Source organism: Solanum pennellii, chromosome 11 (genome assembly GCF_001406875.1).
Source record: "Solanum pennellii chromosome 11, SPENNV200".
Lineage (NCBI taxonomy): Eukaryota > Viridiplantae > Streptophyta > Magnoliopsida > Solanales > Solanaceae > Solanum > Solanum pennellii.
In genome coordinates this window covers 8,728,490-8,746,008 of record NC_028647.1, presented here as the reverse complement: position 1 = coordinate 8,746,008, position 17,519 = coordinate 8,728,490, and the positions used below count along the sequence as shown (strand labels likewise).

The 17,519-nt window shown below is 35.6% G+C and overlaps 1 protein-coding gene across 1 annotated transcript in view; it reads right to left on the bottom strand.

Moving 5' to 3' along the window:
• Nucleotides 1-17,111, bottom strand: part of LOC107004869 (phospholipid-transporting ATPase 2) — a 57,948-nt gene extending 40,837 nt beyond the window's left edge. The window contains exons 1-6 of the mRNA XM_015203257.2: nucleotides 16,957-17,111; nucleotides 14,733-14,962; nucleotides 8,752-8,965; nucleotides 7,141-7,257; nucleotides 3,245-3,337; nucleotides 2,969-3,143 (exon numbers count right to left, since the gene is read on the bottom strand). Of these exons, the coding sequence (XP_015058743.1) occupies nucleotides 2,969-3,143; nucleotides 3,245-3,337; nucleotides 7,141-7,257; nucleotides 8,752-8,965; nucleotides 14,733-14,857 (724 nt within the window). The 5' untranslated portion in view covers nucleotides 14,858-14,962; nucleotides 16,957-17,111. The remainder of the gene's footprint in view (nucleotides 1-2,968; nucleotides 3,144-3,244; nucleotides 3,338-7,140; nucleotides 7,258-8,751; nucleotides 8,966-14,732; nucleotides 14,963-16,956) is intronic.
• Between the last annotated feature and the right edge of the window lie 408 nt (nucleotides 17,112-17,519).

Here is a 17,519-nt window from a genome sequence, read left to right as displayed (position 1 = left end):
CCCCCCCCCCCCACCCCCTCTCCCGAACACAATTGAAAAGTGCAGCTCAATGGTTCAGGGGTTCAATTTCTCATTGAGGTCGCGGGTTCGAATCTCGCTTACACAGTCTTTTTAAATTTGTCCTTTCTCACTCCTTTTTCTTATTTTAATAAAGCAATTTGCTTAGTCTTTTTTCATTCCCTTTTTAATGAGCAATTGGTCCTGCAGTAGACATAAACTTGTTAGAGTATCTTTGTTTTAGTTAAACCCATTTATATGTATTTATTATAGATATACTTAATATTTAGTTTTTCTTTTCTATTTTGCCCAAAAAATAAATATTGGGTGGTCTTAAAATATTATGTACAGATTTTTTACATAATTGGAATTAAAAAATATTCCGACAGTACTAGATTAAGGCTATAGCTAAATTTTTGTAAGTTCTGATTGCTTTGCAATATTAATACACTTCTCACTCAAATAAAAAAGAATAACACAATGCATATCTCTTTTTATACGTTCTACGTCACGCTTGTTCAAAATATTCACATTTGACTAGCTTTACATAGAAAAGATTCTTGTATTTTGTCAACTTCTACAATTTATTTAATCAAGCCATATAGATCGTTTCTTTCAGCTTATATTTTTAACATTCAACATATAAATATTGATGTTGTTCAATACTTTTTATTTTTAGTTTTTGTTGTTACTAAGCACTAATAAATGTATTATAATATTAATAATTAAATCCTTGCAACTTTTAAAATTAAGTAGGACACTGCAAAATGAAAGTAAAAAAGACATGATATATTTCATTTTTGAGAATTCAAGACATGATTATTTTAAGAAGGATTTGATGGTGCACAACAAAACTGGGCAGGTAAAATTTAGCGGACGCATCACTTTGCTTTTCTTCCTATAATTTTTCCACATTTATTTCTTCATATTTTGAACCCCTAGGTAAAAATCATGGATCCACCACTGGGTGCACTAATTTGAGCTCTAATGCCTGTGGTGTAGGGTGGTCTGGAAACAATCAGACTATCAGAGATTTGTGGCCTAAGCTTGAGATGAATTTGCACGTGAAAGTAGGGAATGACAGAAAAAACATGTTCTGAGTGGATGGCTGGAAGAAACAAACTCCATTAATGGACTCTTTCCAGATCTGTTTACATTATGCAACAGCACTGAGGCTAACATCAACGATTGTTAGACTGCCTAAGGCTGTAATTTATCCATCGGAAGATTTTGAAAAGGATGGCTTATCTGCTAAAAGGAATTAATGAATTCAAGGGAATTAACTCTGAACCTGACACCTTAAGATGGAAACATAGCAAAGATGGGGAGTCCACTGTTAATAGGGCTTACAAGAAGGAAATTATGGCGCAAAATGGGGTTTACCGGATAGCATGGAAAAACATATGGAGAAGTTCAGCACCAACTGAAATGAAGTGCTTCACATGGCTGGTGGCCAAGAGAGCATGTTTGACTCATGAAGTTTTGAAGAAAAAGGGTGCTCTCATAGTTTCCAGATGCTTTCTTTGCAAAGAAACATGTGAGACTAACAGCCATCTGTTCCTACATTGAATATTCACAACACAAATATGAGTACTTTTTCTTAGTCTCACAGAAACAAAGTGGACCATGTCTGAGCACACTGCAAACTAGCTAAGTTATTGGATCAGAAGAGGAGGTAGCAAAAGCCCGAAGAAGTGGTGACTGATATTATAATACCCCAATACAATTTGGTAGACTGTTTGGAGAGAATGAAAGGGAGATGTTTTGAAACAGATCCAATTTCATTCAAAAAGTAAAATGAATTGTACAGAATTTTTTTATTTTTGTTGTAAAGAGATAATCTTAGAAGATATAGATCAACTTGTAGATTTATTTTTCTTTTTTTTTTTTTTTGGTATCATTTTGAAGGTCTCCAGCATAAGGATATGCTAAGCAATACAATGTTACACATTCAAAAAAAAAAATTGACATCCTCTCTAGAATGTTACAATTCAAAGATACCTACCTTTCAGATCTAAGAATCACAAAACCCTATGATCTAATTGAATCTGCAACTGAACCATTTTCCCTTTTTCTTTTAAACTGGTAACCTTGCCTATATGTTAGAATCCGAATCTTACAGGAGTTGTAGTAGCCCCATATTTACAAAGTACTACCTACATCTATGATTCTATGATCCTATGTCTATAATGAGTCTAAAACATCAGCAAGGTGGTGGGTATCCTCTTAATTCTTCTGCCAAACTTCATTAAATTACAATATCTTAAGGAAAATTGTTTCATGCACCAACAACAAGTTTAGAGTTATACAAATGCTATTAGGAAAAGGAACAAAAAAATCATACTCCCTCCATTTCAATTTAAAGTGTCTTTTCAGTTGGCACGAATTTTAATATAACACGGGAAACTCTGGAATAATGTTGTCTTAAACTAAAGATGTGTGTAACATACAAAAGTACCCTTTGAATCTTAAAATCCTAAATATGTCATGCAGAAAGTTAGATTTAAAGAGTCACCAAACATAAAAATGGCATTCTTTTGAAAACAAACTAAAAAGGAAAGTAAGATGCGTAGATTGAAACGGAGGGAGTAAAACATAAAGAAAAAACAACATTTGCTCACTACAATCACTCAAAAAACTTGTCATCATATAAGCAGAAATGAGACAACCCCAACCACGGTCCTGTAATACATCAACTCTGACCTAGAAACTGCACAGGTTTCACTCCTATTAGTCAATTGTCATTTGTCAGCCTGGTGTTGATTAGGAGTAATGTCACCAAGCTTCAAAATACATATGCATATTGGTCTTCTATCAATTCTTCTATCAAACATCATTAAATAGCAGTATTAACAAACTATTCTTTCACCGATCACAAGGTTATACTGACAAAAAAAGAAAAAAACAACAAAGGGAAAAAATATGAAGTACAAAATCAACGTTCCCTCATCATATTCATATGAAAACTTGCCTGTATAAACAGCAACACCACATGCCCATTCTGTGTTCCTCAAATAGCATGATTGGAGAATTGTATTTTTAATGGTCAAAGGGCATATATCATTGTCCAAGAATGGAGGAAATAGTCTCATGTTCGCATCAAACCTTCTGATGTCTTTATCTGGAACAGGACACTCGATCACACCCTGTAAAAGAACACAAACATGTAGAATGCACAAAAAGAGCATTTTCACCAGAACCAATACTAATAGGTTATTTTGCTTCAATGTAAAGAACTAATGTTTACCTTGATTTTGTGCAATAATTCAGAATCTATTCCCATACAAGCAGAAGCAACCACCCTTGTCTTAAGATCAGTTTCACCATCAAGGGCGGCTGTCTGTAATATGATATAGCAACAACAAAATGTAACCAATAAGTCAGTTTGAACAGAGGTAACCATCAAAGTGTAATGAACAGGAAGATTGAAGCACAGGGCCATCCATTAGGAAAAAGTCATCAAACCTATCAACAGAAGATTAAAACAAATAGAGTACATTCATCAATAAAAGACGCAAGTAAGAAATGTTTTAATTTGATCCCAGAGTTCACAATGGAGCATCCACAATTTGCATGCACCAAGCAATTGAAAGCAAAGAGCTCACAACTGATTGGGCCAAACACGATTTCACAGCAACCATTTTGCTTCAATGTATTCATGTTGCAACCAATGACACAATCTGAAGCGGGGACTGAATTTTGAAATATACATCAACTTACAAATTTGTTATAGATGCATTCCTCCAATTTTCTTCGGTCAAACACTAGGCCAGATTATGAAAAATTGAAGAGTGTCACATAGTTACTGTTCAAGATAGAAGAGAAACGCCAAACAATATGCACAGATATGTGTGAGTTTTAACATCATATATTTATATAAAAGAGAGCACTAGGCCCGCCTATGTGGCGCCACTACAAGCAAGAATTTCCTTTTAAATTTATTTATTTCCAAAACTAGCCTTCCTCTTTCATGAAAATATATGACTTTTATAAAAACAAAATTATGACTTTAATAAAGAGTTGCGACTTTTATGAAAAGTTGTGATTTTTATGAAAAGTTGTGACTTTAATGAAGAGTTATGACTTTTCTAAAAAGTTGTGTTATGAAAAGTTGTGACTTTAACTAAGAGTTGCAACTTTATGAAAAGTTCTGTCTTTTATGAAAGGTTGTGAACTTTCCGAAGGTTGCAACTTTTCCAAATAGTTGTAACCTTTCTGATAAGATACAATAAATAGTTGTTCACACTACCCTTTTTTGTCTACAAGTAGTGGGGTTTCCTCTCATTTTAAAACAACAAAAATCTTGATCTTCTTCTTCTACTTTCGTAAAATTAAATATTTGTGTACTTTGCTCATGTTGGTGATTAACTGACAACATTGTTTTTGTATTAATAAGTTGGTGAATAAAATTGTTCCATCCTGAGAGGATGCAATTCTTTAAACCTCTGATATTGGAGGGGATTAGTTTCCTAAAGAGGACATTTTGAATTCAATGGACTCAATTTTTTCCTTCTTATTTTATTCTATTTTTACACATCATGGTATTGTTTTTTTTACACTCATTAATTTATGTGTATGATATGAATTGTTGTTACATGTTTTAAACTCCGCTTTTATGTTTCTTCACTGTTATTGTCTCTAATTATATTGAACATATACACATATAGTACCTATATTGAACATATACGCATATAGTGCAGAAAATAATTATTGTACTCAATTCCAAGAATTTATGTTTTCATATTCTGTATTAAATTTTATAATTTCAAAGTACTATATATAAGCTTATATATTGTATATTTTAACATAGATATGATTTAATTTTCTCCTAACACATATATCACAATTATATCATCTATGCAACTTAAATGTTCTTTACATTACTAAATGTGTTTGTATACATATTCTTATTTTCCTTTTAATATTGATTTAAGAACCAATGATTTATTATTTCGTGAATAATTCATTTATTGGAGGTTCTTTGGTTATATGATAATGAAAAATAATCATATTCATGTCGGAATATTGGTAATATATTTTTTAAGAACCTATTTCTCATTATTTTCAATGCAAGGATTTTAATTTTAAAATTAAGTGCAAATTCACTGCAATTATTATTTATAACCGCGCGAAGCGCGGGCAAATTACCTAGTTTTGAATATTAGAGAAATAATTGCAAGAGATATCTGCAAGTTTCATTCTTAGAAAACTCGGAAGGAGGCTGAGCTAATGTCACTTGTTAAATCAAAAGTGAAAATAGAGAAGCAAAAGGCTGGTGTGAAGTCTGCTGACAGATGTACATTTTGCATATAAACCTGCGCTATGTTACTAACCAATAAGGACAAATAAGACTATATGCTACTTGGTTTGTCTTTCAAGAGATGATTGCATGGATGAGTATCAATTATCAAGAATCTTCATGCAATAGTGGATAACTTAGCCAATGCTATTGAATTTGGCTCTATTTGAGAGGAGTGGATGTCAATTAACCCCCTTGACTCACCAGAGATGACTTACCATCTAGGCCCCCCTCCATTACAAGTTTTTGACAGTTTAAATACTTTTAGGAGTTGGAAATAATCCCTCTTTATGGAAAGATAAGAAGATCTTGAGAGAAGTCTCGGTGCATCCTTCATAGGTATAATACCTTAAAAAGGAGGGAACAAGGAACAGCAAGGACTACAAGCCTAAGAAGTGTAGTGGGAAGCATCTAAAATATATACTCTCAGATGTTTTTCTAGTACTAAAGAAGGTGTTGGACAAGACAGGGTCTACCTCTCGTAATGGAGGAAGTCAAATCCTTAATGCAGCTTTGGTGGAAAAGGAAGTCAAATCCAATGTCTTCCAACTATGTCATACCCTTAGACACTTCCAATAAAGACCAAGCAGTGTGGAGCCCATACATAACAGAGTAGAGAATGGGCTAACAAGACGGCAAAAGGTACTTGTAGAGAAGGAAGAAGAGGTATTGACTAAGAGCACTCTGTGGAGCATCCCTTGGCACATTATGCCATTGTTTCATGCATCGGACAGTGTCACATGTAAGATAGGAAGGCTCCATACGATCTTTTTGTGGTATTCAGCAAATGAGGATAGGAAATTTCACATAGTTAGCTGGGAGGATGTTACATCTGTGGAGGACGGCAGTTCTTGGGGTTAATTATCCCTAAACTTTCAACATAGCTCTATTAGGAAAATGGTTATGGAGATTCAGGATTGAGGTACGTGCTCTATGGAAGGTGATAGTAGAAAACGGTGATGTTGAAGGGAGTGGACGACTAAAACTATCACACATCCAGTTAACTGTGAACTTTGGAAGCGCATACTGGAAGGATGGAAAGACTTCACTGGCAACATAACTTTCAGGGTAGGGGATGGAAGTCAATTATCTTTTGGAGATACAAGTAGCATGAAGAATAGATATTTTACAGTATCTCAAACCAGAAGTAGATGACAGTTCAATTTGTCAAGTACGAGATGGAAGAGTCCATTGGAAAATAAGGGTCAAGAAGAACCTTCAGGACTGTGAAGTAGCTGAATTCCAAAGTCTGGTCGGTATGTTTTACAAGTAGGGACATTTCATATTAGTAAGGACTCATGAGGTGGGGGTTGGAAAGAGATGGATTACATTCATTAAAGTCATATTATCATAAGCTCTTGGTGAGGGAGTCTGATTTTCTACACTTATGGTTTGGATTCCTAGCGCACCAAAGAGGGTGTGTTTTATCAGTTGTATGGCAGCGAAAGGAGCTATATTAACAGCTGAAAATTTGAGGGAACAGTGAATTAAGTATGTCAGTTGATGCTTCATGTGCAAATGTTCTGGTGAAGATGAGAACTACCTACTACTACATTGTCCAATACAACTCAACGAACCAAACACTCAATAAAAAATAATCCCCATTATTAATACAAATGTTTACCTTATCAAAAAGGGGGGGGGGGGAATCTATCTATAAGTCGAGCTTAATTTTTCTTAAGAATCTCAAGGTTCTTGTTATACCCTTCCAATAATAATAACCATGCTTTATCCTAGATAAAGACAATCTTTCGATCCAACAAATCTACTTAATACTTCAGGTAGAGTGAAAGAGCTGCAATATATTCTAAGACAGAAAACTTTGACAAAGGCGTAATGATTACCTCCACGTAACAAAGACCTTGTGGATCAGAAGTACCAATCAAGACCAGATCACAGGGAACTTCATCATTTTCACGAAGCCATACAATGTTACCAACACAAACGTCTTGGGCTTGAATCTACATGTAAATACAAGAAATGTAGGATATTAAATCTTCAAGTGAAACAAAAAAGAAGAAATAGTTACTGGGATGATGAAACAGAATACATCATAGTGAGTTAAGAATTATTGTCAACAAATTGTGCTTCATAAACAAAAAAATATTCTGGTGCTAGGTCAACACATCTAATCACCTACAGATATGGTAAATTACACGAACAAAATTCGATTAGCAAGTAAACATCAGATGAATAATAAGGCTGAAGTGTACACAACACTAAGTACACGTAAAGTTCAGCACCTATATGCATGTCACAGCGTTACCACGTGGCAAAAGTAAATCAACCTATACAGAAATTTATCTCCTTCAGCCATGTTAATAAAATACATATTTAAGAGTGATAAAGGTAATAATGTTACGACTATATTTGCGAAGTATAGAACTTCTGGGAGAAAAGAAGTTGCAACACTCAGCCCTTCTATAAAGTCAAATTTGACAAACTGATACTCTCCAGCAAAAAGTTAAAATTATATCTTCACTTGACATGTTAGAAAGCTAGAATCCTTCTAAAATGGCAAAGGATATTCATGTGGCTTTTTGAACTATAAATATGGCTCACTAATGCCACTGTGCTGATACTAATATACTGTTACAGTATTAAAAACTATGGAGGATTATACAAGAAGGTGCACATTAACTTTTCAACTTCTGGGAATAGAACAATCTAAGGTTGTATTAAGAAACTAAAATTGGACCATGTAACTTTGGCAATATGATGAAGTACAATGAACCGATTATGGATGTTCCATCATGATAGATAAGTGGACACTGGACAGCAAGAAATGGAAAAATGATCATCAATGTAGGTTAGTTCTCCAAAAGGAAGTTTGTTTCTTGAATCCATTAATACTAGCAACTCTTCTACTGAATCCCCAAAATAATCTCCTTGTTTATGAATATAGAGAGAACTGGAGCACAATGTCATGTGGCAAGAATTTTCTGAGGCAGTCAACATTATCCTCCCAAAAGAAAAGGCACTCCATCCCAAATTGATAAAGCTATTATGCAGGGAAATATAAGAGCGCAACAAGTACCCTTTAACTTCGGGAGTAGAACAACCAAAAGTTTGTGAACTTCAGGAGTAGAACATCCAAACATTTGTGATAAAAAACTAAAAACATGAATGTTTTTTTCTCTTTCAAGAGATTCTTTCTCGGAATCGTGCCTTGAGGGGGGATGCTGCCAATCCTACCGAGGACTTTATGGATTTCTTAAGGTTGGATCACGTCACTTTGTGGTGTAATATTGCATGTAACAAAAAATTTTATCCCAAGGAAGTAAACATTAGTTTGGCTCGTATAAACGAGAAAAGAACAATGGTCAATTCAGGACAGAGCAAGGGAAACAAATCAGACAAATCCCAATGTTGAATTGAATCAAATAAGAAAGGAACTTCCTGATATGTTTCTAATATAAGTAATGTAATGAAGAATGTAGACACTAAAGGCATACATGTTTTCTAATGCCCTTCCGCACCACCCAAACTTCTTTCTCATTAGCTTTCTTGTCTGAAAGGTATCTGTTGTAATCATCCCATGCCTCCTTTGTTGCTGAGACTGCAAATATAAAGATGAGAGGGCCCCATGTACTAGCAGGATTTACTGGAGTGATGAGTGACCATAGTTGAAGGCAAGCAATCAACAAAAAGTACTGGTTCATAAAGCGACTGGAAACAAAATTATAAAGCTGTTAGGAAAAAGGAGAGAGATATTTACAAATTCAAGCTAATAGAAAAAGAAAAGAACTGATTCCTTTTACAAAGTTTAATCCATGAAACAATCTAGGCAACGAATGGGATAATCACAAACCAGAAAGAATGTCACCAACAGAATTAGTAATGTGATCAAATAAGTGTAAATGAATCAATTGGTGCAACAAAATAAATAATGCTATTTTTTGTGCAAGAATCTTGTAAAAGATCTCCAATTACTAAATCCATGTTGCATGATTTTGACTTTATTTCTGTTCCCATCTCTAGTCTTTATATATCAGAATAAACTAGTCAAGCCCAAACTAAATGCACAGTATTCTGATAATCTATTACAACAGTAAAGCACCAACTACAATGAAATTCATAATGGTAAAGGGTGACCAAGAAAGATCATAAACACAAGAGTTCGGGGGTAACTTTTTAGGGACAGTTCAAGAAATAAATCAGGTAATTAACAAAAATTCTTAACTGGCGTATTAAGTGACGAATGCTGAATAGTTATCTAGAGTTCTCAATACTTTTTTCATAACTGTGGTCTAGAGTTTTGAATGCTTAGAGTTAGTGTATGTAGAAATAATCAAATTTGTATGGAGTGTAAGTAGCATACATAAGGGATAAATGCCAGAAGACAGCCTAAAATTATTTTACCATGTACAGTGTGACCTTTGCACGGGTCCATAAATGCAACACTAAGATGATTGAATATGTTAAAAGAGGACGAACAGATCTATTACAAGGAGAAAATATGTCTTAGCCTATCATTCATCAGAATCAATGCAGACTTAACTAAGAAAAAAACACAAAGGAAGAAAAGGATTCATATGGATGATACCAACGGATTGAGGTCAAGGCATCATTATACTAAAATACACTATTGGTGTTTTTTAACTTAAGGGGTATCAGTTGGTCCATGCCAAGGCATACCTCCGAAGTTTTAACATACTGGAATAGAGAAGGAAATATGTCCGGCCACAAAGAGAGATGGAAGACTGTCCCTGTTTGCATCTGGTGGACAATATGGAGAGAAAGAAACCAAAGATGTTTTCAAAATAAGAGCATCCCTTTCCAAAGTCTGAAGTTGAATTGTCTTATAACCTTTTTTTTTTTGGTGTAACTATGTACTCCCCAAAAAGGCGGAGGATATTACTCAGTTTCTAGATAGTTTAAGAGGGATATAGGTGGCAGATTTCTTTGGTTTTGCTTACTGTAAACTCCAGATGTAACTAGTACTAAAATACACTATTGGCGTATTCTGTCTATAAAATGTTAACTTTCTCAAAAAAAAAAAAAAAAGGCATCATTATATTTTTTTAATTTTGAAATTGGTAAATTGTATTCATCTACATTAAGGGTATGCTGGTCACCTCCAAAAGAGAGCAATTAGTCAATTACAAGCTTCCTATCAAATCTACAATCTAATATACATCTTCTATACAAAGTTGTTTACAACAAGAAAGTAAAGATACAGTACAATTCCATTTTACTCTATGTATGAAATTGGATCTATCTCTAAAGCATCTCACATTTCTTTCCTTCCATATTGACAACCATATACATGAAGGTACTAATATCCACCTTCTCTTTTGACTTTTTCTTCCTCTCTCCTGATCCAGCAACTCAAAAGATCTAATGTGTGTTCTGGCATTATCCAGCTAGTGCTTGTAATGTTGAGGAAAAGGTTCCATAACTGAGTGGTGACCTTGCAATGTAAAAACAGATGCTTATTGGTTTGCTCTGTTATGTTGCAAAGAAAACACTTGGGAACTAGTTTTCTACCTTTCTTCTGTAAGACTTTTTGAGTAAGACAAGCTCTCTTAATCACTAACCAAGTAAAACATTTCAATTTGGTGGGCATGACACTCTTCCAGAAGTACCTCCAAGGATATTGTGTTCCCCTAGTCATCTCATGTAGACCACTCTTATCCACACTTTTGACTGAAAAAGCCCCATCCTTGCTGAGTTCCACAAGACTGTCTGTAGCTGTTGGGATAATACAAATTTCGTCTAGTTTTCCCAGTAGAGCTGCCACCCTCTCTATTTCTCAATCATTAAGCATTCTCCTAAATGATAAGTCCCATCCCTGCAATGTCCAGCAATCACACAATGTATCTTCAGGATTCTCACAAATGAAGAACAAATATGGGAAAAGATCCTTGAGAGAGGTTTGATCAACCCATGCATCCTTCCAAAACTTTGTATCGTTTCCGTTCCCACTTTGAGATGTAAATTTGCTTCCATCTGTGGCCAAAGATTTCTGATTGTTCTCCACACACCCACACCATAAGGTTCATAAAACAGTTTTTGTACACCAGGGGTCTAATTCACCATACTTCGCTACTGTTAGAATAGAAATAAGTATTTCCTACTTAAAATAGGAATAAGAATAGGAATCCTAGTTGGAAAAGGATTCTAATGTAGTGTCTATAAATAGGGTCTCAATGTAACAATTTAGATACATAATGCAATAATATTTTTTCCATATATTTTTCACATAGTATCAGAGCATCGATGAGAACAAGCAAGTCACCATATGTCAATTTCCGGTGACTGATGGGTCTGATTTGTGTCAATTTTATTTTCTATTTTTCTTTCTGTGGGTGTTGTGCGAAAATCAACACCACCACGAGGCTCGAAAAGCTCCCACGACCAAACCCCAAACCCCAGCCAGAATCACCGAAAATACCAACCCACGCGCTCTCACACGCCGATCAAAGGTTGTATTCTCCGGCGAGATCTGGCTCACGCGCCGGCGCGTGAGGGCTGTTCCGATCAATTTTTTCTTCTGTTGGGGTCATCTAGTATTTCCGACCAGAACCCATTCAGTTTTCTCTCGAACCGATCACCGGAATTAGAGTTCCGGTGATTTTCAGGCAGTTTCCGGCAAGTTCCCAGCAAAATCAGAATTTTCAGGCCACTGCAAACAGGTTCCGGCAACTTCCAATATTTTCAGACCACTGTAGCAGTTTCCAGCGTACATACCAGTCTATGGAGAATCGACGAGGGGGAGAATAGTTTGGAAAACCTCGATCCAAGTGTAGTCATTGACATAAACCTGGACACACTCGTGACATATGTTATATTTTGCATGGTCCACCACCCAGTTATGATCCTATCGTTCTAAAGAAATATAAAGAGTTCCTTCAGTATCGTGCAAATAAACAAACATCTCCACAAATATTTTGGATTGCACAACGTGATGTTTCTATTGCAGGTAATTCTTTTACTTGTGTGTCAAAGTCTAGCACTCTTGGATCATGAGTCATAGACACAGGGGCTTCTGATCATATCTCCGGTAATAAATCACTTTTGTCTGATATAGCATCTGTTAGTCGTTTGACGCAAGCCCTACATTGTAACATAACCTTTTTTTATGATTTTTTTCTCATGCAGGACCGCAGTAGGGGACAGATGATTGGAACAGGACATGAATCACAAGGAGACCTGACTTCCTTCCATGAAGCTCTTTCCTCACCAATGTAGCTCCACAACCACTTCATCAGTAGACTCTCATTTTTCAACCTCAGATTTCTGATTCCCAGCCCACCTCTTTCTATACTGAGAAGCAGACTCCCAGTCTACTAAACAATAACCTTCCCTTTCTTTATTTCCATGCCACAGAAAGTTCCTCCTAAGCATGTCTAACTTTTCCACAACTTTTGCTGGGATTGGAAATAAAAACATCACATAGGTGGGCAAGGAATCTAGAACAGAGTTTATTAAGATCAGTCTTCCACCTAAAGACAAATATTGAGCTTTCCACCTAGTAAATTTCCTTTCAGTTTTTTCCACGATACCATCGTGGATATCCATTGCCTTATGATTGCTACTCAGAGGCATGCCAAGTAAGTGGTAGGCATTTGATCAACTCTACATCCCAAAATATTGGCCAAATTTTGAATCTGTTGGACCTCATTAATAGGAAACAGACTACTGTTTCCCCAATTTACTCTCAACCCTGATACTGCCCCAAAAAGAACCAGAATCACTCTAATGTAGCTAATTTATTCAGCTACTGGCTCTCAGAAAATGAGACTGTCATCTGCATATGACAAATTTCCTTCTCCTCCCCAACTTGTCCTCCAACTTGGAATCCCTTGAATCCACCTATTTTGTGATGCAATCTTCATCATGCTATCAAAACCTTCGATTTACATAATGAAAAGGAAAGGAGAAAGTGGATCTCCCTGTCTCAGCCTCTTGCTGATGTAAGAAACCCCACAAGTTCTCCGTTCACTAGAACGGAGATCCTGACTATTTTGATGCAAAGTTCAATCCTTTTCACCCATTTGCTACCAGATCGCATCTGTTTGAGAGTATACAAAAGGAATGTACAAGTAACATGATCATACGCTTTCTGTATATCCAACTCACACATTATACCAGGTGTTCCACCTTTCATTCTTGAATCAATGCATTCACCGGCTATGAGTGTTGCATCCATGATTTGCCTCCCTTTGATAAAAGTCATTTGGTGCTTGTTGATCAATTTACTTGCAACCTTTTTCAGCCTTTCTGGCAGCAATTTACCAATAATTTTATATACTCCTCCTACCAAGCTAACTAGTCAGAAATCTTTCAACTATGAGGGCTCCTGGTTTCTTCGGAATCAAGGTAATAAAAGTTGCATTAAAATTCTTCTCGAAAGTTTGATTGGAATGGAAAACCTGAATAGTGTTAATGATGCCTTCTCCCTAGAACACTGGTTGAGGCATTACATTATTCCTTCTTCCTCAAAAAACCTCTAAAGCCATATTTGTTCTTCTTCAGTAATCCTAGATGCATCATGAAGTCTCAAACCAAGCCTCCACTGCTCAGTCTCCTTATAGAGGCCTTCATAAAATTTCTGCACCGCCTCCTCAATAGTATCAGGGTCCTTGATGATAGCTACATCCAACTCCAACTGTTCTTCCATGGGAAACAATCTGGACCAGGTGCCTTCTCCATAGCACACTGGTTGAGGCATTACATTATTTCTTCTTCCTCAAAAGGCCTCTAAAACCATATTTAATCTTCTTCGGTAATCCTAGATTCATCATGAAGTCTCAAACCAAGCCTCCACTGCTCAGTCTCCTTATAAAGGCCTTCATAAATTTTCTGCACTGCCTCCTTAATAGTATCAGGTCCTTGATCATAGCTCCATCCATCTCCTTAATAGTATCAGGTCCTTGATCATAGCTCCATCCATCTCCTTAATAGTATCCCCTTTCATACACTCATGGAACATCTAGTCTTCGCTACTCCAAGTTTAACACTTATTATACTTCTCCACAATGTAATTTTCCTCTTGGATGAATATCCCCAACAGCTACCCCAAGAGTGCCAATTGAAACTTGAAAGTAAAGTCACTCCTAGCTCCCCATCTTTTATGAGACCATCATCTCCCCCTATATCAAACTCTCCCATCCCTCTTCCCCCCGATGAGAAGCCCCTCATCATCTTGATCTATCATCTCAACTTAGTACGTTACCTCTAAATTTTCTACATTAGCCAGGGCACTTTATCCAAAAGGGAAAAAGTAAAGCAGAAAAGTAAAATAAGAGGATTTCCGTCCGCCCTCAAGAAATTCTGTTTTTTGTACGAGAATAAACTGAATTTTGTGATAGCCTAATCGTTATTGATAGCAAAAAATTCGCGAGAAAAACCAAAATGGAAATATCTCAAAGCTGCAAGTTCAATCTAATATAGAATGCATAACTTCTATGGAACAAATTAAGAAAGTTACCTGAATTGTTCCCACAAGTTCTTTGGAAGAAAATTCCAAACAGTATATTTTCTGTTGGAGATCCGGTTGTCACAGTAAATATTGTTTGACAAATCATCATCATCAATATAAACAAAACGCTTCATTGGTGACCTGTATGCCCTTTTTCATGTAATAGATGCTGACTTTGAGGTTAAAGCAGCAGTTAGTATCCTTTGGGTCTATTCATTACCTAAGAAATAGAATTGTACCTGCAAAAATGATAAAAGTGATTAGGCTAACAATTACATTACGAAACAATAAGCAATTGTAAGGAAGAGATTGGACAATGATCACAAAACACTAACAACCAGAAAATCTGATGCATCCAAAGACAAACTAAATAGGAACAAGAACTAAAGCTCAAATCAAGCCTCTAAGTGAATGGTAAGCATGAGACCGTGCTCTTAGGGTTACAATGGACAGAAGTGTACAATTTTATCTTCCAGCAACAGAAAGGATGCAGTTCAATCCAGATTACTCAAAGGTTGATAACTGAAGGACTAATAAGACATGTGTATACCTAAATCACGTAAACTAAATTATGTCCATAATAGTAAGCTTACATGGAACCAATGCTTGTTAGCTAGAACATAATAAAAAAATGTCTTACATAAGTGATATAACTAGCATAGACTCCTTCTAGTTCGATGAAATTCTTATGTCTATGTAGACATACATGTAAGATTTAGAGAGCCTTCAATTTTGAAATTTCTATAATTTTCCTAACAATATCAACTGCTTCTATGTCTTAGTCCCACACAAGCTAGGGTCGGCTATATGAATCAATTATTTCAAGTTATTGGAATGAAAAGGGGCCAAATAGAACAGAATTGACATAGAGGATTCTCATAAGTCATAGCCTACCTTAGCTTGTATGCGATTAATACTTAGATGATTCTTTATGTTCCTATCATCCTGCCCACAACACACCCTAATAGCAGATAACTTAACTAGCCAACCATGTATTCAGCTCAACTCATGATAATATTCTTTTTATAATGGTTGTGTCAGTTATCTTGCTTGCACCTCGACTAATCCACCTACCAGCTCTCACCACTCAGCAGCAGATATACCAAGTAACTCTACCTACCAAGACTTAGGCAAATAGGAAGGAATCACCTAACTCACTATATCATTTTCATTATTTCACTGCAAGAATCCTTGGCCTACCCAAGCTGTGGAACTCACAAATATCACAAAATTGATGTGAATCTACAGGTAATTCGTGCTCCTGTGGCAACATAGTCGCCAATCAGACAATAAATTCAGGGCAAACAACCACATATAAAGAAAGACAAAATGTTTAAAGATGGGAATATCACACATATTTCTATCAAAAAACCTTCGCCAATCAGACAACATTTCAGTGGTGAACCCAGTTCAATAGCAGTAGGTTTCACCAAACCCACTGGTTCTAGTATGTGCTGTGTATAAATATTGTAAAGCCTACTAAAAGCTGACAAATTATTAAACTATGAACCCAGCGACGATAAGCATTTCTGTTTAGTAGTGAAAGTCCTATGTGAATGATATCAAGTTATTAGACTTGAGTTAGAGTCCCTAAGTCTACATTTCTTTTTGTTCTTTTACATAGAGTTCTCTTTTCTTTTCTTTTTCAAGGTAACGCACATAGGGTTCCCTTTTTGGAAATACACAAATGCTCCAACTTAGAACCCATAGCCTCCAAATCCTAGATCAGATACTGCCACGTATATCGAGCACAAAGAACCAAATTCATGAAACAGAAAAAAAAATGACCAGAAAAGCTTATTCACAACTGCACCTAGAGCAATACAGTCACCACCACGATATGATTCTAGAGCAAAAATATCAAATTCACCGAAACAAAGAAACAAATGGAAATGCAAAATGGCAATTCTAGACCTATCTTGTTGCTAATGTGATACTGTGGAAAGCAGTCATCACCTATACAAGGATCATCACTAATTCAGGTTAGCAAGAGAACTACTTCTGGAGCAAACCAACAGTGAATAAAAACATAAATTCAGGCAAATTAAAATATAACTGTGAACTACTTCTGGAGCAACATAGTCTCCGATCAGACCTTCAAGTACAAAGAAACAGAAATTACCAGCAAAAATAGAGAGCAGAATTACAACAACTACTAAAAGCAATAGAGTCGCCAATAAACTTTGGATTCTAGAATAATCCAATTCGCACCGAGTTAACAGGAGATGTTTACCGATTCCAAGAGGATCAAGGAGGCAGTGATGAAGTTGCCGCCGACGGTGGTTCTCTGCCGGTACACGCGCATGCGGTGGGGGAATCGCCGATTAATTAGAAAAATCAACGACGTGATATTGGCAGGCAAGGATCTTATTGAAAAGCCAATTGAATTTTGGTGTAATTAAGTGTAATTACTGAGTTTAATGTGTGTTTGACCCAACCAGACATAGAACATTACACAAATTTACTTTTTTTTCTTTTTTATCATTTTTAGTTTCATAAAATTCTTTTTTAATTTTCTAAATATAAAAACATAATATTTTTTATTTTTATTTCTTTAGTTCACCTGCTTTCATAATTTTTCATGTGACACTAAGGACTTGTTTAGCCATACGATATGAAATCATGAGATTAAGTTAAAGTTTTTGTTTGTACATACGATTTAAACTTTTTATGTTGTATGTTTTTTGGTTAACATCAAAATCTCATAGTTGTAAAATTAATAAACTTGTTCAATTATTTATACAATCTTACTAATATAAGCACAGTTTTATAAAATCACATATTATACTATCACTG